The 24463-nt window shown below is 39.5% G+C and overlaps 1 protein-coding gene across 7 annotated transcripts in view; it reads left to right on the top strand.

Annotated features, from left to right (window-relative positions):
- JAKMIP2 (janus kinase and microtubule interacting protein 2) overlaps nt 1-19987 on the top strand; it is a 175537-nt gene extending 155550 nt beyond the window's left edge. For 3 of the 7 annotated variants that reach the window (XM_059174980.1, XM_059174979.1, XM_059174985.1), the window contains 2 exons: nt 1847-1912; nt 4652-5419. In XM_059174980.1, the coding sequence (XP_059030963.1) occupies nt 1847-1912; nt 4652-4798 (213 nt within the window). In that variant the 3' untranslated portion in view covers nt 4799-5419. Of the gene's footprint in view, nt 1-1846; nt 1913-4651; nt 5421-5462; nt 5534-15614 lie in introns of those variants that run through there. The other 4 variants (XM_059174984.1, XM_059174982.1, XM_059174983.1 and 1 more) reach the window with 3 other exon arrangements.
- The last annotated feature ends 4476 nt before the right edge of the window (nt 19988-24463 follow it).

The following is a 24463-nucleotide window of genomic DNA, read 5'->3' as shown; positions in this document are numbered from 1 at the left end:
CAGCTCAGGTCACAGTCCCAGAGTCCCAGGATCAAGTCCCGCATCCAGCTCCCAGCTCCATGGAGGGGTCTGCTTATCCCTCTGACCTTCTTGCCTATCATGCTCTCTCTCACTGTCTCTCTCTGAAATAAACAAATAAAATCTTAAAAAAAAAAAAAAAGACACTGCAGTAATCTCACAGGCCCATGATTTTATTGATAGAATACTGCCTCCACATCCAGTAGACATATCAAGGAATTATGTGCAAACTCAAGGTGGAAATGTCTAGCAAATGTATTGTTTTATTGAGTAGCTTTGGTGCCTGGAAATACATACAAGCGCACACATCACTCTCATGTACCCACACTATTAGCATCCAGGCCCCTTCCTTTACCCAGCATTCATTTATCCTCTAATTTCAAGGTCAGCATTGATAATCTCTCTGATCAAAACTTCTCATCCACTCCTGCATGCACCTTAACCCCTTCCCTTTAAACCAGACTCCTCAGTCTCTTCAGTCCCTGCATTTGGTAAGATAACTATGGTAGGGGGCTGTCCTATGTATCATCCTGGGCTCTGCCCCTCATCCCAGATGTGATTAGTGACCACATGTGATTCCAAAATGTCCAGTCAGACAGTGATGATGGTCACACCACTTTGTGAAATTCTAAAACCACTGAATCTTATACTTCAAATTAAATTAACTAACTTTAAAAAATGTCCAGACATTGCCAAATATCCCCTGAGGGGCAGAGTCATCCTCAATTGAGAACCACTGTTTCAAAGAAAAGGGAGATAGGATTTCCAAGTTCAAGTATTCTTTGTTCTAGCTTTCCCTTTTTCTCCCCACACTGCATTATAAAAACCTCTCTTTCTATATTATCACCGCATTTAGTTTCCACTGTTTTCTTCTCAGACTCCAATTCCCCATTTTCTGATTATTTCCAAAAGAGGCATTAAAATAACAAGCTGACACTGTATACCCATGTGCTGTAAACCTAAAAGGCCTTTGGATTGCCAGATCGAAATTGGAAGACTATTTTTCACTTGCAAATAATTGTCTATGTAATCTTGGTTTCAAATCTGTGTTATTTAAATCACTGGAATTTTATCATGTAGTTGACAGGTAAGTTCACAGACAGTTCCGGACTAACATTTTTGTCTTTAGGATTACTTGTGCTATTTTTACTATGTTTAGTTTTCCCCTAATTTAATCACTTCCCTCTTTGGAATTTTTAGTGAAGTATAATCTCTACTTGGTTTTATGAGAATTGGCAAATCCTGTTTTGTAATGAAATTCCACCCTGAAGCAGAGTTGAAATAAGGTTGGAAAGAAAGGGTAGTAGCAAAAAACAATGGGATTGTTTGCATATGTTTGTTCACCTTCAGCCATTTTTAACTGTAGTAATAAACAACCAAAAATCCCAATCCAAATGACCATGACAAAGTTAGTTTCTTGCTCACTAGTTCTGGGACATACTGCTATCTCTATGAGGAAGTGGCCTTCCAGCTCCTCACTCCTACACACATGCCACCTGCCAAACAGGTCTCATGGTCAAGCCCAAGAGCAGTGGGATATGAACCACCCGTCCCTCAGAGGGATAGGGTCTGGAGGGATGCATGCAGTAGACAGGGGCAGCAAATTTTTAAATATATGTATAATATGTATAATTAGCTTTTGCACCACAAGTGTGGGTGATTTTTGAAACATCCAATCTCCTGGATTTGTGATGTTTCCAGCTGCGAGTACCAATGTTAATGTTTTCATAGCAAGTTCTGTGTTTTAGGTTGGTGAACAGTCTTCTTGTTAACTTATCTTTTTAACTTAATGCCCACTAACTCTTTGGGTTTTTTTTTCTTTCTTCAGAGAATTCGTGACTTAGAAGATAAAACAGACATCCAGAAACGACAGATAAAGGACTTAGAAGAAAAGGTATGTGTTCAGTATGAATTTCAGTCTTTACGCTTTAGATCAGAAAATAATAGGAGTTTCACTCGTTGTGTTTCATTTCTTCTTAGTTACTGTGTGTCGTGCCCAGGCAGGTGTAGTGACAGTATGACTCTCACCGCCAGGCAGGCGCCTGCATTGCAGCAAAGGTTCTGCCTTCAGCAACCTCGCCTGGACATGTTTGCCTTTTGTGTTGATTCCTGTTCTTTTCTACGCATGTTTTCTTTCCTCAGTTTCCCCTTTCTTACCTTCATTTCCTTTCTAAAACTTCATTTTGAGTTTTGTGACTCTACTTTGCTCTTTCTTTTAAAAATCTTTTTTGATAGCTTTTTGGGGAAAAAAAAAAACCATTCTTGTTATTCTTCACAAAAAGCCCTTTCTTCCCAAGCTGCAGTGTCCCCTTGACAGTAAGTCCAAAAACTTAGGCTGACACATGGTTATTATGCCCTCATGTCACTTCCCCCAATGGCCAGAAAGAGTCCTCCAAGTCAACCAGCACTTTCAGGGGTAATGCATAGTAGTTCCTAAAGAGGGCATTGCAGAATGTGCATAGCCGGAGAAGGGAGAGGGTTCATATGGGTGCCAAGCAAGCTGCAGTGAGGTAAACAGTCTCACACAACAAAGAATGCTCCCACCCATGATGCCTGGAGCACCAGTGCTAGGAACACAGCAAGGAGGGCAAGAGACTTTCTCTAGAATTCCAGTCTGAATTCCTGTGTTGCAAAAGAATACAGCAATTTTCTAGCATCTCCTGTGGGCACCCAAGAAGAAAAAAAAAACCATCTATAGGATTTTATTCATCCAGGTTGCTTCTTTAATTCTCCCTAAATGTGAGGTCATAGGGAATCGGTAAGGGCCAGTAGCCAGACCATAAGCACCTGGATTCTTATGTAGGCTTTCCATATCTATTTGACCTTAGTATGTGACTTAGACTTGTGTCTAAGCCTTACCGATAAAATAAGGGATGATAAAGCTTGCCCTCACCTTTTCTCCTGGGTTCCATGAAGAACCATTGAAGTTACTTATGTGAAAATGACAAAACTCTGAAAGTGCTTGATTAAGAAGTATAATTTTATAAATTTCCAAACATAAAGTATACATCCTCTGCAAAATTTTAAATTTGAATGGTTCTCATTTCCAGAATGTGCTATTTAGCACTGTAAGACTGAATGAGGCAAAGGTAGAGTGTCGCAAACTGAGTCTGACTTCCCAGGGTTTGGCAGGGAGACCCACAAGAGGCAAGGGGTTGTTCCCAGCTTCCCTGCTTGTCAGACCACATGCCTGTTCTTCATTTTCTACATTTTTGAAGCTCCTGGTTTTAGTCATTTTCTGTGCTGACTGAAGGAGGAAGTCAGAATTAAAACCAGAAACTTTAGTTTGGTTCAGTCCCCATTCATCTAAGGAAAAACAAATTGTAAGTTGGGGGGGTAGATTTTTAATATATCTATTAATATCACTCCCATAGACATTTTCTTAATAAATTTCATGGAAATTTTAGGAGGCAAGATATTAAGATTATGTTCCCTGTCAGAATTTCCTGAATATGTCGTGTCGCATATCTGAACTTCTTAACCATTTATGGTAATGGGGTAATGTACATGATGGCAAACGAGGATTCTTCAGCTATCAAAGCGGTATATTCCACATATAATAGTAAATTAAGCCACTTCAAAACAATCTGGTTGGTTTCTGACTGGAGCTTTGAATGAGAGATGAGGGTTGTGACACACCTTCTATTCCCTTTGCCTCCATTCTCATACATACACGCCTAGAGAAAATGCGAAAGATCACTTACCAGAAATACTCTCTTTATTTTCCTTGGGATACTTGAACACCTCCTGAGGGGACCTGAGATATCCCATCTTTGTCCCTAATTTCCATGGACGCAGCATACGTCACTTGATAACTACAGACAGCAGAACTGCCTCAGCTGTGCAGCTTTACCTCCTCCCGAGCACTCCCCGGGTCATTGGCTTCACTGACTCCCATGCAGAGTTACTCTGTGAGATGGGCACAGTAGATATCGGGATCCCCTTTTATGCAGACAGTACAACAGCCCAGAGAGATAAACAACTTGCCTAGAACCATATAACCAGTCCATGGCAAATCAAGTCCGGAGGTTAGGGTGTCTGACTCTAGGTGCTACACTTGGCTCACCACACTGCCTGGACAAAGAATCTCATGGCCAATGAGGTGATGGGTATCTCCTGATGCCCTGAGAGGTAGCGCCGGTGTCTGAGCTCCTCAGAGGAGTAGTGGAAGCCTCCCATTCCCTACATCTTCTCCTGCTATGGGTGTCATTTTACCACTCTCCATCTTCAAGGACTGAAAAAGAAGGACAGAGTTTCTGCTTCCCAGACTAATTAAAAGTCACCAATACGTGGCTCCTGGCACCATATTTATAATTTGACCATACAATTTTGCTACAGTGAAGCAAGAGTCCTATAAACAACGGCATTACAAGACACATGTGGATAATGTGCTCAACATGAGAAAACCATAGACAACCCTTATTCAAAGATGTCGTGGGCAACAGAATGCTCCTGAATCGTGACAACAAGGTTAAAGACAGACTCTGTAAGAGTAATCACCAAGGAAATTGATATTTGAAGAAGGAAAAAAAAAAAATCTGACTTGTGACCTTTAATAATTAGTAGGCAGTTGGTTATGTTCCATTGCTACATAAGCATGTCTGTCCCCCCAAGTATCTGCTTCTTTTTGAAGGTTCTCAGAGAAGAGAGACAAATCAGACTCCATTTAACTTCTGAGTCAAGAAGGAGAGAACTATCTGAGAAGCACAGAGGTTCGAACAGTATCATGCATTCATTTTCCAAAGTGTCCTCTGATGTGCAAGCCCGTTTTATACTATAGATCCTCACTCCTCCAGGGCACACCCAGGTTATGCCTGCTGCCCTGGTGTAATTACTAATAGTGTCCCCATTTCTACCTCAGAAATATCCCATGGTAGATAATTTATCATATCTTTACCTTACATATTAATATTCTTCCTGCTCTGCCTTACCCTGAAACCTGTCACATTAACCAAACAGTGATAGCCTTAAGAATAAATGTATGCTCTGATCATATTTTTGTATTTTTGGTAGACCCTGCCACACACTAACAAGTAGACTATAGTATGGACTGAAGTAGGACTTAGGAGGGCTAACCTCCAGGCTTTATTATGCTATAACATTACAGGCAATTAGACTGTTGACTAACTCTTTGGCGCTTATGTTTTTCATTTATAAAATTACAAGCTTAATTCCATTATCTATTAGACCCCCTCAGGATTCCAAGATGTATGAGCTGATGTTAGTTGACTCTGGTTATTCATCGAATTATTTTGTCAATAGATAAGTAAAACATACAGTTGTTTTTTTTTTTTTTAAACAGAAGGTACTTGTATGTGACAGAAGGTATGTATGTGACAAGTGATGAGACTTGAGCAAACTGGAAAAGCTTGAGGTTTTATACGACATAAATGACAGTACAAAAATTTTCAGATTTACATAATCTTCTTCTTTTTCTTCTGCAGTTTCTGTTTCTATTCTTGTTCTTCTCTCTTGCCTTTATTCTATGGCCTTGATGTCAAGGTGCCTCTTAAAGGTAAGATTGCATTTAATTCTCAAAATGTGATTCTAAGAGGTATGTGATGAGAAGGATGCTACATATAGTTACTATTCCCATGTTTGTTTGTTTGTTTAAAAAAGTCCACTTAGTTTGGTTTGCTTAAATGCCATAAAATGAGAAAAAAGTCACTTGAAACTGATGTAACATTGTGTGTTGACTGTGGTTCAATTAAAAAAAAATTGAATTATAAAAGTGAGAAGCAGATCCAATCCACTTGGGTGATTATGAAAGAAATAAAGGAACCATCAAGTATTTTGGAAATCAAGAATTTTGTTCTAGTTAACCATATTGCTTTGGAAGGTCATGATGTCTGTGGAGCTCAGTGTTCTCATCAGTCTTCCATTATGCAGAAGGAATGGCTTCCCTGTCTGCAAAATGAAGAAATTTGAGTTTATATTTCGTATCTCTTCCAACTTAAAAATTCTGATCCTTTAATTCTAATAAGCTAAAAATGACTGATTACTCTTAACCCTTTCTCTCCATCTGATTTCATCAGAACTCAAAAAAGCAGGCTGTTAAGTGAAATTGGATCTTCTTTTCAAATAAGATCATTTTCAATGTCAGTTTAGAAAAATAAGAGTTTTATCATTTTTAAATTATAAAGTCTATGTCTCACGAATACACATATAAATAATCTTGGACACTGATTCCCAGAGCTTGAAAAATACAGATCCCAAGGCCTTACTTCCAAGTTAATGGATCAGGTTATTGGAGATGGAGGTGAGAAGGAGGGTGGGAGAGGCGGAAAGCAAGGAATAATCTGTGTCTTTAACAAGCATACCAGGTGATTCTGATGTCTACCCAGGTACAGAAACCACAACTCATATTAACAGTATTTAAAAATGAGGAAGGGCCAGGTGCTCTTCTAAATCCAGGTATCATGGTCTGTGGCAGCTTTAGTTTTCCTATTGTATTATACAGGGATCTTTCCTGGACCTCATATTCTTCAACATTTTCTATAACAAGTTGAAAAATAAAGAAGAAACACTTTCTCTTTCCATGGGTATCAACTCTGTTACCTAGATGTGGTAGCAACAAGCAAAAATGTTTTAGCACAACCAGTTACAAAGGAGTTGAGCAAATATGCCCAGGAAGTTTATGTCCTCATATAATCAACCCTCTGGCTTTATTCTATCTTCCAAAAGATCTTCTGTTCTGACTGATAGCCATCCTGTCTGGCAATCAGGATGGTAGCCTTGCAGAACATAAGGAAGAGGACTGAGGATCTGAAATTGAATAAGAATAGGAGTGCCTGTGTGGCTCAGTCAGTTAAGTGTCTGACTCTTGATTTTGGCTCAGGTCTTGACCTCTGGGTCATGAGATCGAGCCCCACATGGATCCTGCTTAAGATTCTTTCTCCTCTCTTACTCTCCTTCTGTCCACCCCTATTCCTGCTTGCTCACTGTTTCTCTTAAAAAAAAAAAAAAAAAATTGAATGATAATATAAGAAAAAATGGGTAAGATTTTCTAGGAAAGGGTAGAAATGGCTAGGTGTGAGAAAATGAGTAGCCCTCGCCAACCAAAAATAATAAATACATAGGACAAAATTTAGTGGCACCCAAGTTCTACCCAAGTAGTTGAGGGAAGAATCAAAACTCGAAAATACTGGTTAGAAAATGAGTAGGTTTGAACATTCACATCAATAATGGCTAACACTTCCTTGCCCAGGGCTGTTCTAAGCAATAGATATAATGACCCTCACAACACCCCCCTGTAAAGTCTCTGCTGCTTTTTTTTTTTTTTTTAAGATTTTATTTATTCATTTAAGAGAGAGAGAGAGCAGAAGCAGAGAGGAAGGGCAGAGTGAGAGGGAGAAGCATACTCCCTGCTGAGTAGGGAGCCAGATGCAGGGCTCCAGGATCCCAGGACCCTGAGATTATGACCTGAGCCAAATGCAGACGCTTAACCAACTAAGCCATCTAGGCATCCCCAAGATCAAGGGCTGCTTTTATTCCTTTCTTCACAGCTGGAGACACACCAACACAGGACTTTCCCAAGGAAATAGAGCTACAATCAGCAAGACTGGCACTTGTACGCCAACAGCCTCGATCTAGAGGCTCTTAGCTGCTTACAAACCACCATGCTGCCGCACAAAGGAAAGAGGGCATTTCTCTCACATTGTGAGCGCGGTTGGTGATCATGTATGTCAGCAGTCAGGGTGCAATGTGGGTAGTACTGCTTGGCTAGTAGGTTTTAAAATTACAGTGTGCTCATCTCTCTACCTTTTTCCATTTTTTGTGACTCTGAGGGTTGTACAGGATTTAATTTGCTTTTCTTCCAGAGTAGCACAAAACTGCCACTTAGTAGTTATCTGCTGAATGAAAAGTCATGATTATAATTAATAATAATATAGCAAATTAATGTGACGGTGAATCTGGGGATTCAGATATAGGTATAGGAAAATGACTGAGTAGTTTAGAGTTACAGCTTTGAAGTCAGATAAACTGTTATGTTTGGATCCTGCCATTTACAAGCTATGTCATGGTAACTTTAATCCACCTGAGATGAGGTTTCCTATTCTGTAAAATGGTTATATTACCTACAACTTGGTATTATGTTGAGGGAACTAAATGCAATTATACATGTAAAAGACTTACCACATTCTTTGGAACATAGTTCATAATCAGCAACTCTTAGCTATTATTATACAAAAATTTAGCACCACATTTACTGAAGTTGTGAGTTTATAACTTTGATATTATAACTTGTAAGGGCACTTGGGTGGCTGAGTCAGTTAAGTCTGAGACCTTGGTTTTGGGTCAGGTCATGATCTCACAGTTCTGGGATGGAGACCTGCATCAGGCTCTACACTCAGTGGGGAGTCTGTTTTTCTGCCTCTCTCTGGCCTCTGCTCCTCCCCCCACTCGTGAGTGCTGTCTTGCTCTCTGTCTCCTTCTCTAAAACAAAGAAGTCTTTTGGGACACCTGGCTCAGTTGATTAAGTGTCTGCTTTTGGCTCCTGTCATGATCCTATTTTCCTGAAATTGAGCCCCATGTCAGGCTCCCTGCTCATTGAAGAGTTTGCTTCTCTCTCTACCTCTACTCCTCCTCCCTACTCAGTGCTCTCCCTGTCTTTCAAATAAAGAAATAAAATCTTTAAAACAAACAAATAAAGCCTTTTAAAAAAAGAAATGATAGGGGCAGCTGGGTGACTCAGTTGGTTAAAGCTTCTGCCTTCGGCTCAGGTCATGATCCCAGGGTCCTGAAATCAAGCCCCACATCAGGATCTCTACACAACAGGGAGCCTGCTTCCTCCTCTCTCTCTGCCTGCCTCTCTGCCTACTTGTGATCTCCGTCTATCAAATAAATAAATAAAATCTTTAAAAAAACAAAAACAAAAAAACTTAAAAAAAAAAAGGAATTATAACTTCTAGCATTACCAAGTATTTTACCACCTAAACCAGAACAAGTAATTTCCTTTTTGTCTCCTCTTTTCAGGAAGTATTCTAGATTTAAATAAGATGACTGGAAATTGATCAATGCCACTTTTATCTCCAAAGCAGATGAAGGAGAGATAGGAAGAAGTAAGGAAGAAAAATGTTTGGCTCTTTGGCAGGTAGTAAAGGTGTATTACACATAACCATAAAAATATTTTTCCTACTAAATTAAGGATTTATACTCTGCTCTTAAACCCAAGACTCACTTAAATTATATGTAAAGATACCTTCCTTGAAGTGGAGCCACTCGTGCTTTTTTTTCTTTTCGCAATTAAATTACCTAAGTCATTTTGTGGTGATCTAGAAGCTGCCGAAGGCTCCCAAGAAAGCACCCTTACTGCTCTCAGTGGCAGCTAAATGCAGCTGCACAGATTATATCAGGACTTTCATCTTAAGCAGGGGAACCCCAGGTAGTTTCAGAAGATACCATCTGTGCATGCATTCCGTAGATTTATTCTAAATAAATAGTGTACCACCAATTCTTCCATGTCAGTTATACAGGGAGACAAAGGAAAGAAGAAAATGAGAGGAGTAAAGAAATAACTATCACCAGGTTATTGTTACACCAGGTTATAGTGACTGAAAATCCTCTTCTTCTGAAGAGGGACATGTTAATGAGGAATATGCCAGAACCAACTCCGTTCATTATGCAGTTTGGAAGACCATACCGAGAAGAGGTGATCATAATTTTTCATTTACATACCGTTGTTCATTTTTTTTTGTTTTTGTTTTTGTTTTTTTTTAAGATTTTATTTATTTATTTGATAGACGTCCCCTGTTGTTTGTTTTTAATGATCCCAGTGTCAACCATGAACACTTGAACTTGATAGTTCAGTATTTTCACTTCCTGTCTAGTAACATAATACAGGTTAAAAGACCAATAATACTATATTGTTGTTCTGATTTAAAAAAAAAAAAAAAAAGACTTAAAAAATAAATACTGTGGGCGCCTGGGTGGGTTGAGCCTCTGCCTGCAGCTCGGGTCATGGTCTAAGGGTCCTGGGATCAAGGCCTGCATCAGGCTCTCTGCTTGGCGGGGAGCCTTCCCCCTCTCTCTCTACCTACTTGTGATCTCTCTCTCTCTCTCTCTCTCTCTCTCTTTCAAATAAATAAATAAACAAACAAACAAACAAACTGTATTATAAAAACAGCCATAGCAGCACCTAGGTGGCTCAGTTGGTTAAGTGTCTGCCTTTGGCTGGCATTGTGATCTCTGGGTCCTAGGATAGAGCCCACATCAGACTCCCTGCTCAGTAGGGAGTCTGCTTTTCTCTCTCTCTCCCTCTGCCCCTTCCCACTCTCATTCTCCCTCTCTTAAATAAATAAATAAAAACTCCTTTTAAAAAGTCAGCTACGGGGCACCTGGGTGGCTCAGTGGGTTAAGCCTCTGCCTTTGGCTCGGGTCATGAAATCGGGGTCCTGGGATCGAGCCCTGCATCCAGCTCTCTGCTCAGCGGGAGCCTGCTTCCCCCTTCTCTCTGCCTGCCTCTCTGCCTGCTTGTGGTCTCTCTCTCGCTTTGTCAAATAAATAAAATTTTTAAAAAGCCAGCTATAACTGATTAGTTACAAATTCTCCATGAAAATATGCAAATGTTTTTTCTTATTACATTTATATTTTTTCAATCCCTCCTGCCAAGGCCTGGGGGTGGCCTGCAGAAAATAAATGGCAATATGACTCTACTATATTTATTAAGATGAAAAATTTTGTTCCTTATTCTCTTATATTGTTAACAGATAAGATGAATCATTGTATGCCAGTTAGTCAGTCTTTCTTTCCTTTTTTTTTTTTTTTTTAAGATTTTATTTATTTGACAAAGAGGAAGAGAGTATAAGCAGGGGGAGGGACAGAGGGAGAGAGAGAAGCAGATTCAACACTGAGCAGGGAGCCCAACGTGGGGGTTGATCCCAGGACCCTGGGTTCATTACCTGAGCCAAAGGCCGACCCTTAACTGACTGAGCCACCCAGGTGCCCCAATCAGTCTTTCTTTATGTAGATATATTCATTAATCTTCATCTAGTCATACTGAGGCTGTTTCCCTGTCTTATAGATTAGGTTATTAAGAAAGCATAGACTAGGGCTTATGCTTTATAGATCTTTGTATGTTCAAGGTCTACAGCAGTGCCTTCTATATACTAAGTGCTGAACACATTTTAAGTTGACAGGTGGACTGAAGGCTAGACAGATAAATGAGTAAATGGTTGGGTAAATGACTGAGAAAGCAGATTTGTGACATGTTAGGTCAGAGCCCTGGATAGGATGGGACTATAATAACAAGATGGCTATCTGATTTGTTCTTTATGTGTCTTTGGAGAATAACTTGAAGAATGAGTGAATAGGGGTGCTAGGGTGGCTCAGTTGTTAAGCGTCTGCCTTCAGCTCCGGTAGTGATCCCAGGATCCTGGGATGGAGCCCCGTATCAGACTCCCTGCTGGGCAGGAAGCCTGCTTCTCCCTCTCCCACTTCCACTGCTTGAGTTCCTTCTCTTGCTGTGTATCTCTCTGTTAAATAAATAAATAAAATCTTTTAAAAAAAAAAAAAAAAGAGTGAACAAAGGAAAGAATACATGAATAAATACATTCTCCCCCATCTCCATGGTGGTGATATCCTACTCACCTGGCTCAGTGCTTCTTCTCTAGATGCTCTTATAATTCGCACTCCACATGGCAGCTGAGTGAATTTTAGGAAACACAAATCTAACCATGCCCCCTGCCTGGGAAAGCATCATCATTAGAGTGAAATCTCATTCCTTTAATGTGGCCAAACAGAGCCCAGAATGGTCTAACTGCAAACAGCCTCTCAGGCTTTCTCTTGCTCTAGAAGCTTCTTTGATGAGCCTTAGTCCCTTCTGCCTACTGCAGGGGTTTGCCCACGCAGTCCTTGTGCACACAGTACTTTCAGCCCTGATTTATCTAGTAAACATCTACTCATTTATCCTTCAGATCCCAGCTCACTTGTGACTCCCGCAGGCAAGTCTTCCTTGATTGTACTCCCAGACAAATTTTACATGCATTTGGGTTGTTTTGGTTCTTGTTGTTGTCATTTTTCTCAATTAATGCCTGTATTCCTCATTCTGTCCAGGTTCTTGAGGGCCAGGACCATGCATATTTTATTCATCCTGTAACCCTAATGCCCACATAGCGCCTAGCTTGTATTGACAATCCATAAATATTTCTTAATGATGGTTATGGTATTATGGTGAAGAAGAGAAAGAAGACATCTCTTTTGTGGTTGACAAGTGCATTTCATATCTATTACTTTATTTAATAGAGAGATCCTACAAAATAGATATTATTATGCCTCTATAAATATTAATTTCTTAATATAAAAGATTAGCAAGTGATAGCCTCTACTACTTCTCTAGGGATTAAATGACATTATATAAGTAAAGCAACCAGTATAGTACATGGCATATAGAAAGACTCATTAAAAGCCAAGTTCCTAGGACACAGTAAGCATTCTGTCTTGGATCATGCATTATGAGATGTGCTTCTGTCCACTTGGAATGTCTTTCCCACACAACCATCAACTAGTTAATATCCATTTGTCCTACCCATGTCAGTGTAAAAGCAGCGACTCAGGGAAGCCTGCTCTGATCTCTGACTTCAGTTTTGTTTAATTTATCATTATGTCTTTCCCACTAGGATTCTCTTAACCCAACTATAGGGTCGGGTTCCTCATCTGTAAGATGGAGGTAATAATAAAGCTACCCTTTATTGACTATTTTACCATATGATAAATTGTATATGAGGGATATGAAATGAAAGATGTCAGGAAGACCCGTAGGGGTCTGGATGGTACAGTTTATTGGGTGATGGTGCCCTTTACAAAGACCTCAGAAGCAGGAAGAGGGAGTGACTGCTGTCCAGGATTTGGGGTTCTTTATGATAACTAGGGATCAGGAGGTAGCTATAGTTTGTGACTCAATATACCTCTAAATATGTGGCCCATAAAGGATCAAAACTATAACTTCTAGCAGTTAGAAAACCCTAAAGAACAGTGAACATAAGTAGCCAGTCCATTAAACCCAACTCATATTTGCTAAGTGTCATCTGTGAACCAGGCAGTGTAGTAGGTACTTGGATACTGGAATCACAAGTCAGACATTACATCACTGTGCTCATTCACTTACGGTCTGCTGGCATGTAGTAAACTCTCAGAAATGGTAGCTGCAATCGCTGTGTGGCAGAGGAGGAAACTAAAGCTCGGTGATGTTAAAGCAACCCACTCATAGGAATTCCTGAGGTTCTGTCATATCCCAAGGGCCTTGTCAATCAAAAGCGAATGTATGTTCTCTACAATTTTTGTTACAGTGTGCCTTTGGTTCACTGAAAATTGGTCATTGATGGTGGCCCATTGGATGGGACTTCAGTTATTCACAATGCCCATCTGAATAAATGTGGCTCTGTTCCCAGCTCCTTTACAGATACTCACTGTACACAAATTTAATATTCTGGGAGACTGCCCTTCTGTGTTTACATATTTATTCTATCCATACAAATACACATACACTATATATATTTTTATATGTACATATATTATACACAAACACACACCTTAAAGCATATTTTATGTACGTTAAGATCAGTTTTCTTCTCTACCAGGGAATATAAGAGTATTACAGTTGTAGCCAGTTGTTTGGGGCTCTTATCTCAGTGGGATATAAATATGAACATAATCTATTTTTCTCAAAACATGGCTTTCACTCAGGTTCTAATTTTCCTCTTATTCTTTAATAAATCTCAAGCTGGCTCCCCAGTTTTTCAGTTCTTTAAAGTCTGGCTCAGTTTAAAATTCAACCTCCGAGTCCATCTAATCTCATTTCTTCCCTGTTCAAAGCTTGGTTCTCGTGGAGGGCAGGGAAGAGGCAGAGGGAAAAGAGTACATGTCTCGGGACGCCTGGGTGGCTCAGTTGGTTGAGCAGCTGCCTTCGGCTCAGGTCATGATCCCAGCGTCCTGGGATCGAGTCCCACATCGGGCTCCTTGCTCAGCAGGGAGCCTGCTTCTCCCTCTGCCTCTGCCTGCCATTCTGTCTGCCTGTGCTTGCTCTCTCCCCCTCTCTCTCTCTGATAAAAAAAAAAAAAAAAAAAAAGAGTACATGTCTCTCAACTGCATTGACAGTGTTTGTGACTCTCCCCCTGGTGGTTGATGCTTTTCTCTGGCAGTTATCAGTGCTGATGTCCTTTCTATGAGAGGTGATGAAAGACTGGCCATTTGGGGGAACATATGTGTGAGTTCTTCAGAAGCTGTGCAGGGTGTGCCCACAGCATTATTCCCTGACTGGCTGAGACCCAAGCCCTTCCATTGCTTCTCTGGATCTCAGCATTGGTGCTCCCAGCCACAACATCTTGTTGGGAATGCATCTCCTGCCTTATCTCTGCCCTGCCATCCCTGTCCAGTTCTCTGCCCAGATAGACAAAGAAAGATGTGCAATAGGTGAGCATTGCTCTGTATTTGAACACTAGAATGTGAGTCTCATTTGTATAAGTACCAGCAGTCTCTCCCACCTACATCTAACCCACTGTACTTCCTTCCCACTGGTCCTCCTCTGTGACCCTATCACTCTTTCACTCACGTCTAATCTAGTCTTTAGGAGCAACATGCCTCTGCAAATATGAATTCCAGATATTTCTGACTGGTGCTAATGGCAAGAATTCTTTTGAATCTTTCATTTGCCTCTAGTTGGTGGACTGGAAATCTCCTGGGGTACTAACTGCATTGCCTCCCACCACTTTGGATATTGATCACTATTTCTGCAGCACCAGTAAAGTCCTGCTAGAGAATTAGTATTTTTGTTTTACAGATGGAGAAATGAAGGCTTAGAGAATTGAAATAACTTGTCATTGGACATACAGTGTCCAAAACTGGAAATCCCAGTTTTCTCCATCCATGTTATTGAGGCTGTAAAGGCCAAGTCTTTGAGCAGCGCATGATAGCACATCCTTTGTGCCATCTCTGGCTTTTGGGGGGAAGAAAGTATTATATCCTTAACATCTAACCAAGTTTAAAACTCAGGCACAGAGACTTAAAGAGAAATAGGGCTAGGAGTTCTAACTGGTATAGTCCAGGGAAGTACCTTTTCAGGAACATCTCTGGAGCCAATTAAGAAACCCATATGGCATACTTCCCAGGGAATCCCCAGGTCAAGACCTCAGAGTGGAGTCTACATGCCACTGGATACAATTGTTGAGGAGGAAATATGACATAAATGTAAGTCACTGAAAGGCATAGATAGACAAGATCTGCTTTTAAAATAATTTTATGTTTTGTAATTTTATATTTAATTTTGGGGGTATGATCATTCATTTGAGCTTCTAAGGTGTTGTCTTGGAAGGCCCCAGAAGTAAAAGCTACTATGATAATTGCTTATATGTCAGGCCACTTACTATGAAATAAGACCTGTTCGTCACTTTCCATGCAGATATAACCCTTGAAATAAATTGTTCTCTTTTCTCACTTAAAATTAAAGGGATTGAGCTTAGAGACTTCGTTTATGTAACTTGGATTAGATAGTAGAGCTCAAAGAGGTGGTAAAGAATAATTTTTTTCCTTAAAAAAATAATTTTATTCCTGCTTCAGTTAATGACAGCAATGGTGATTTAAGAATTTTCCCTGTTTTTCAGAGTAACCGAAAACACGGATAAGACCCCAGAAAGGCAAATGCTTCTAGACCTTCAAAGATGGCAGAAATGTTTACAACAGTGAGAGGGAGATCAAAAGCTAAGAACTACCCTGTAGCCAGGACTACAACTGTGTATTTTAAAGCCATTATTCAAGGTTTCTTACTTGACAGTTCCCACATGACCCTGTTGAAAATCTACAATATATGCTGCATTTAATGAAACATGTATATGTCAAACCAGAAGAAAAGAACTATAAACGTATATTGTGTAAAGAAAAAGTTCAGCAATGGAAACAGTTTCAGCAGATCAAGGAAAGATGTGTCTTGGGCATGGAACCAAAGTTACAAAGAAACACTCTCCCCCTGCTGTGCAGGGGGATCATTTTAATGTAACACCACACCCCATGGAAACACTAGTCCTGAAATAAACATTTTCAAAAATCAAAACAAAGGAAAAAACAAGGGCGGGTGGGGAATGAAGCACGAGGAATACCTATGAGGAGCTATTTACAATAAAATGTTTCATTTGAAAAGTCTGGTTTCTTACTACAGGGATTTGCTTTTTGTCTTTATTGTTTAAAACTCAGGAACAGAGCCGTCTGCAATGTGAATGGGAAGGAAAGCAGTCTCCCGCTTGTTTCTCTTCCAGAGGTGGAGCTTGTGGAATGCATTCCATAGAGGACAGATGAGAGCGCACCACAATGACCCCCACTCAACTGGCGACAAGGCGGAGGACCTAGGCGAATGTAACATAAGAAATAAAAGCAGATTTGATGCTGCCTTGGCCTTCTGCCACATCTATCTTCCTCCACGAACAGACTGATCTCATTCGTATTGAAAATTAAGAAGATGATGCCCTAAATCACAAGTTCCCTGACTCGGTTCTGTTAACAATGCTACCATCTATCTCTAGGGCACGCGGGCCCGAGAATATCTCTGAATCCATTTCCAAAATACTGGTTTTCAAATGGCTGCTTAAAATTGCCTGCAAATAAATATGTTATACTGTTTGAATAAAAACACAGTAGAGGTGAAAAGTAAACTTCTACCAACAGCTGAGTTTGCCACAGAGATGCAAAAGATCAACAAAATTATGATTTTTTTTTAAGTATCCTGATATGCCTAGAGCATTCTGACCTCTTGTCGTTTAGACTGATAACATTTTTTCCCCCAGAGAGCCGACAGCAACAAGACAGCTCTACTTTTTTTTTTATATAGAAATAACATAAGTTACCAATAAGGTCGTTTTCTACCAGAGAAGAGTAGAAGACTGGTACTTTTCCTAAGTTATGTAATACTGAGTCTTGGATTCATCTCGAGAGCCAGTAAATGTTCCTGAAAAACAAATTTAACACCTCATTTACTGTAGATAACAAAACAGCCTCAATTTTTCAAATTGTCAAGGTTTTATTTACAGGGCTAGATTTCCCATGCATAAAGAATGTGTGTAGGGAGCCAGAAACTCTTTCTAATGAAATGCTACACAAATCCTTCCATACGTGAGTTCCGTATCTTATTCTTTGGTTTTTAACGCTGGCATTTTCCAAGCCAGAACACGAACTGAAGAATAGGCCAAGAAAGGCTAGAATGCTGAGGGTCCTGTGTTCTGTCCTCTTTTCTGCTGACCCAGGTGTCTTTGGCCCAGTCACTTAACCTCTCTGTGCCTCAGTCTCCTCATCTGCAAAATGAGGTTAAATGCTTTTTCATAAAGGTTTTGTTTTGTTTTTTCAATTCTGGAACAAGAGGTGCTTAAAGTAGCACAAAGTGCTTTGTAAAATTATGACTGCTGTATTATTTGACTTTCTTGTATTGTTGAGAAAAAGTCCCCCACATAATAAAATAGTGCTTCAGTTTTATTAAATCTAAGCACCGCAGCACTGAAGCTTTCCCATTGAACTACCTGGGATATCGCTAGCAATAAAGGTTGGGAGATCCAGAGCTGGGATCTCTGATAACCTATAGTAAACAGATCATCTCATGTTTTTGAGCAAGACCGAAGAACGTCATTTCCCTGAGAAGTATCTCGTAGCTCTCCTTATTGTGTATGCATGCCATGATAAGGAAGAAACACTTTAGTCACAGGAGAGCCAACTCTGAAATTAAAGTGTGGAATCTACTGATAGTATCACATAATTAGTCTGATCATCCCTTTCATTTTGGAGAGATGTACAGTAATGGGTCCTACTGGGAATATACAAAATAATCATCCTGCTGGGTTTTTTATTCAACTGGGTAGTTTCTTTACTTGGTATGAAGAGCACATTCGTTGTGCAGGCAATGTTAAAGAATGTGGCACTACGCTACAGTCTGTGACCCAACCCTTTCTGATCTCAGAGTACGTGGAAGAGAATCAATTACTCTTCCCTCTTCAACTTTTCTCTTCTGTTCTTTAGTGGACAATCCAGGGTCTGTCTGTGCAAATCCATACTCCATCTGCTATGTCAAACCTGCTTTCCTTCTCTTCATCTTGCTTTTCCCACCAAGAAACTTGTATGCTAAATTTTATATCCAAGCACTGACTTTGATTTAAATGACTAGAAACATCTGTAAAAACAGTGTGGCTTGATTGTGTACCTTATCTGCTATAAATCTGATTGTATCACACACATAGAAAATCACACACAAGCAATACAGTTAGGATGACCATCTAAGCAGCTTTAGATACATTTAGGACAAATGCAAAAGGGAGGGATTCATACTTTTTGTTTAGCCTTCAGGAAATGAGCAAAGTTCTCTAGATTTTAGGCTAAAAGGGTATGTTTTTACCAAGTCTTAGTCCTGATCCTCAAAGTTTACATACCATTGGATTAGGCTAAATATTTTGATAAATACATCTCTGTTATTCACTTCAACAATTATAAGAACATCAACAAAATTATAAAGGTATGTTTGACTCATGGATCTACAGAAATGAATCCTATTTAAATGAATGTTTCCCTTGCATATTATGTTCAGCAATAGTAAAGGGTATCTCATGAGTAATGGAGAGGCTGAATGTGGGCCCACTTCTTACAGAGAGTACATAATCCCCACGCTGATGTTTAATTTCTGTATCTGAACTACCCTGACATACTTGGCCAATAAGTTAGTAGTGGTCAGGATGACTTTCTTCAGGGTTCATTTAGTTAATTTTTCTTATCAAAGTATTCATCTCTTGGAAAATAAATGTAACTAATGATATTAAAGAATAGTTTGACAAAAAAAGGAAAGCCCCAATTTGGATAGTTATTCGGGACAGGAAAATTTTCACAAGGAAAGAAAAACAAAATTGAAAACTATATTTGGCTATCATACTAGAAAAAGCCTCTATTATTAAATTGACTGTCTAACCATTTTTCTTTAATGCCACCAAAATTTTATTTTAGGAAACACATTTGAATGTGCTTTTAACCTGTGTCAAACCTGCCAGTAGTAAGGTTTTAGGGGTGGAAGAATAAATTTTGCTTTGATTTTTCTTCCACTCACAAATAACCGTTCACATAGGTGGCCTGGTTCTTCAGTAGGATAGAGATGATGTAGAGGGTTCATGGGTCATCACTGGAGCTGAAAGGGAACATTTATTCTTTACTAGTATGGGAGAAGTAAAGTTTTGCCAAATAATTTTTGCTACAGTATTTAATTTCAACTAAATTTTTGTTCATAATAAATCTTTGATAAACTTGTTCCTTTTGCCTATTTATTGTCAACTTTTTCTGTAAACCCATTGTGTAATTCACATGTTTAATGTCTTCAATGTAATTCTTATCTTCATTGTTTAAAAAGGAAGTGTTTGAAAAACTGCTTAGGTTTTCATGGGAACTATAAAAATGATATCATTTTTGTGTTGATGTTTAAATAATTGGATCATGTGTGTTATGTTACATCAAAGTAGATGGACAGCATAGACATTTTTAAATACTTAATTGCATTTTTTTTATTTTCAAAGAGTGGCACTATGTATGTATGTATATATATACATGTATACATGGTATATGTGTGTGTGTGTGTACATATACATTTAGGGTGTTGAAAAAGTTCAATATAACTTCTGGAAGATCAATAATCAAAGCAAATCTTAGATGACTTTATGTCATGAGTTGATACTTCCAGGAAGGGCCCAGGCTTCTCCTTAAGTTGATACTTTTTTAAAGGGAAAAAAGTAGGTCACAAGGTCTTAAAGGACTAAAGTTTTCTTCCCGTTCAACTGCGTTGTCACTTCTTTATATTACCTTGAGACTGAATTTCAGGTGTATTGGTGATAAGCTTCATACATAAGAGAAAGTTGGAGTTGATCCTCTAACTCCATTTCAGTACTGGACAAGGAAGATTCACATTCCTTTGCTGCCATTTAATTTGGCTCTTCTTAAATAAACCTTCTGCTGTTTGAAAGTTCAAGTCCAGTGTTTAATCAAGTTACTAAAGATCTATTCCAAGGAGTAATGTGTCAAAAATAGGTTATAATTTGCTATATTCAACCTAGTGTATCATGCTCAGAGGTGGCAGGGACTGATTCGGTGAAGTTCCCTGTGTTTGCATTTGTGTTTTTGCATTAAGGTCTTTGCACCCTGCTTTTATTTCCATCCTTGTTATATCAAAGTTCTGGAGGATGGAAATGTGTAGATAAACAACTTTGAGTCCAATTTTGCCTAAAGTCAAGACTCTACAAACTCGCTCGAGTGTGGGTAATGCAGTTTCCAAAAAGCACATCCCCAGCATCCATCAATAAGAGCAATCACTTATATTTGATTGACATCTCACAAAATGTGCCTATTTCCCCCCCAATTCACTGTAGTAACTTCCTATGAGACAGATCAAAATTCAAACACTTTTATAGATATGTAATGTACATATAAAAACATATATATTCTGTACATAGGTGATGGTGTGAGCGCTTACTTAATGTGTACTTCTGTCCTAGGATTGAGGACTTAAGGAAGGGGTTTTTCTATGCTGCTAAGTAACTCATATTTTTTGTTAGCATCTGGTGTCTGTGCTCTTCTCCTTCCCTGCCTCTTCTCTGTCCTCCTCTACCTTCTATTCACAACCACAATTCCCTGTTGTTGACTGAGGCAAGGAACTACTCATTGGCTTTCCAATTACCCAGCCCCATAAACCAGCCTGGTAGTGATGCCAGTGGTTTTCTAGGAAGAGCAACAGAAAGTTTAGTACAACCTACAGTATTAATATTACCCAAAATTCCCATAATTTTATCAGCTAGAAATCTCATTCCAACAAGGGTTCATGCATGTTTTAGCCTTCGAGATCCAACTCTATGGGGACTCAAGAAGAGACCCAATGTATTTGAATACTTGATTCCCAGATGCCTCCTGTGCTAATGTAACCAGGGGACCAATTTCTCAGAGCTTTCATCTGATCAACTGCCTCATTTGGGGTTCTTTATCTCCATCTCATTAGCATGACTCCATCTATTGGTTCAGTGCTTGTTTATTAATGGGAGAAAAATATCAATTGACTGAGTTTCACCAGAATGATCCCCTGAAGTACACTGAACATGTACATGCACTGTATGTATTACCGTAGAGACTGGAATCAATTTATTGTATGTAAAGTTTTATGAATGGTCATTTTATAATTTATGTATTTAATATAGGAACCAATGAGCTCTGGTGTTTTAGTTTATATAAAAATAAAACAAGCTGCATTTTTTAAAACTTTATCTTGCATAGGTTTTTGCTTTTGTTTTGTTTAACTGTCCTCTTACCTACTTTTGACAAATAAGGTTAAGCAGAATCAGAGCCATCAGCATAATGTCAGTGATCAAACTCTACATCAAGAAGAGTAAATGGATTTCTCCTCATCTATTCACTCTGAATTTTTATTGTACCTGCCAGGAGCACTATGGGGAAGAGTCCAAGGCAGAATTTACACATTTGAGGAGAGACCCATGATCGTTTAGCATTCCTGCTCTGAGTATAATTTGGGAGAGAACCTTGCCAGGTATTCGTCATCCTTATTCTAGATATTACTTCTTTTCCTGTATCCACCTACCTTTTTCCCCTACCATAGAGAACCACTAGAGGTAGCAAGTTAACAAGTATGTATCGGGTGAGCATCCATTATGGACCAGTCCTTACAGACTGGCATACGTGGGTCTACCCTCAAAGAGCTTACAGATGAATGTGGGAAACAGTCCATGTATGCATGAAACAAAGAACCAAGATGGCACAATATGAGGTACAGTGTTGTAGGTCATTGTTAAGAACTACTAAAAAAAGGGGGTGCTTGGGTGGCTTAGTCGGTTAAGCATCTCCCTTCGGCTCAGGTCATGATCCCAGAGTCGTGGGATCCAGCTCTGCATCGGGTTCCCTGCTCCATGGGGAGTCTGCTTCTCTCTCTGCCACTCCCCCTGCTTGTGCTCTCTTTCTCTCTCTCACTCTCTCTTGCAAATAAATAAAATCTTAAAAAAAAAAAAGCTTCTAAAAATAATATTGGTATTTGTGGGTGGGCTTAAAAAACCCACACTAAGTTTCTTCTTTCAGTTGTACCCATTTATCTTTAACTTGTGCTCTTGTGGTAACTTAAGTGCTTTAGCAAAAAGCATTGCTCATCAGTTCATTACAACCTTCTGTTACTCCTTTATAGGACCCCTTGTGTGCCAAGTCAAACCTTCAAAACAGAGAAGAATGAAACAGCTGCAGCCCTCAAAACATCACTATGGATATTATCCAACGAAGAATGCCAACTGACTCAGCATCTCTGAAAAAGGTACCAAGCGTAGCAACATGCCATGAAATAGGCAACTACTATTATGGAGTCTAATTTTATAAATGAAAAGCTCTGTTTTTATGACTTTAATTCTGATACATAACCCAAATAGGCCATCATGTCAGCAATTCAAATGACTTCTCCTAGCTCAAGAACAAAGGACCCCGCCCCTGTCTCCCCCGAAAGAGTGCGGGGGGATGGGAGGCACTTCCTCCCACAATTCCCCGGGAGAGGAGCCTGCCCTCTCCGGATGCAGCCCTACCTCTTACCTCCCGGTGAGCCAGCACAGTCAGTGGCAGAGGGACAGATATGCGGTCGAATGCGTACCTACCTCATGGTAAATGTTTGTGCCAAATGGCTGACGAATCGTGCTTCTTTTATTTAAGCAACTTAGCAGTTACATATGGAATGTGAGGTTGTAGGGTTTTTTCTCACTGAAAATGATCCACATAAAAATCTGTTTTGAATACTTTTTTTTTTTTTGCATGCAAATGCACTTAAAAGGATGAAGTTATTGGTTTTGACCAAAAGGGTCTATAACAAATAATCACTGGTAATCTGTGCCTGCAGTTACTACAAAATGTTGACGACAGGGGCCACTACCTCTGGGTCATCTATGTGAAGTTCCATAAGACACTTTTTTTTTTTTTTTTAAAGAATTTTGGAGGAGGAGGAAACACAAAACTAAATAAGAACCACCTCATAAACAGGATTTTTATTCTGTTATAATACGAGATAACTTACTGTATAAATTATTTTGCCTTTACTACCTAGAAATGCACGAACGAATCTAAAATTTAATTATGGCATACTATCAAGTCTTTCTATTTTCTCTTTACTTCATTGATTTTATTGTTTGGCTTTTAATTTAATTTTGCCTGTAATTTATACCACCTCAAATCTATGTTTATACAGCATGGGAAATAAACTGAAAATTGTAAAAATGCACAGGAGGGGGGCACCTGAGTGGCTCAGTGGGTTAAGCCTCTGCCTTTGGCTCAGGTCATGATCTCAGGGTCCTGGGATCGAGCCCTGCATCGGGCTCTCTGCTCAGTAGGGAGTCTGCTTCCTCCCCTCTCTCTGCCTGCCTCTGCTTACTTGTGATCTCTGTCAAATAAATAAATAAAATCTTTTAAAAAATGCACAGGAAGTATTCTTAGAGCTACTATAGGAAAGTATATAGAAAAATACCCTAAGTAAGCATAAGACAAAGTTATGAGTGTGTATCTTGACAATTTCATTTTAGAGGGGATTTCTAACACGTCAGCTGGAAAGTTATCTGCTCCAGGGCAAATGCCACGATCATGAGAGACTCAATGTTTCACAACCTGGTACAGTTAAAGACCAACTTGCAGAAAGTTGGTAAGGTGTGACCTGTCTTTTTTGTTTTTTTCAGCTTGATAGAAAAAGACAAGCCCAAAGATTAGGATTTTGTCTTGTGTACAAATTCACCCACCTGGTTTCCCACATATTGCCTTGAGTTCAGCCTATCTTATCCCGTTCTTCAAACCTTTCTTGAACCAGCTTAGGTGTTCACCTGGTTTCTTTAACTAATGACGTACATAACACTTTGATGCATATTTACTTATTTGTGTAAAAATGACATTTTAAGTAATTTGATAAGAGTACTTTTTCAAAAGGCATTTAAGGAATATCGAGACAAGATACAGTCCTTGCTCCTGATGAACTTAAAGTAAGACAGATGAGGCCTGGGAACAATGAAATAGAACTTAATCCAGGTGGCGCTTGGGTGGCTCAGGGGTTAGGAGGCTGACTTTGTTTGGCTCAGGTCATGATCTCAAGGTTCTGGGATCAAACTCTGCATCAGGGAGTCTGTTTCTCCTTCTCTCTCTCTGTCCCTCCCTCACTCCTGCTCTCTCTTTCTCAAATAAATAAATAGAATCTTTAAAAGGGGGGGGGGGGGTGGTCAATCCAGGATGACTAAAGGCCATGACGAAACCAAAGTATTCTGAGTTAATTTTTTTCATTCCAGACCTGCTCCATCCCTGTTCCCTAACTTAGTGAGAGATGGATTTTCATGGATTCATAGCCCTCATTCTCTCAGCATTTCCCTCACCCTCCACATTCAATCTTTTACACGTTCCAGTGACTTTAGCCCTCCCCCGCCTGTAGGTCTTCTCTTCT

Source organism: Mustela lutreola, chromosome 5 (assembly GCF_030435805.1).
Source record: "Mustela lutreola isolate mMusLut2 chromosome 5, mMusLut2.pri, whole genome shotgun sequence".
NCBI lineage: Eukaryota > Metazoa > Chordata > Mammalia > Carnivora > Mustelidae > Mustela > Mustela lutreola.
This window is presented reverse-complemented; position numbering and strand designations above follow the sequence as displayed.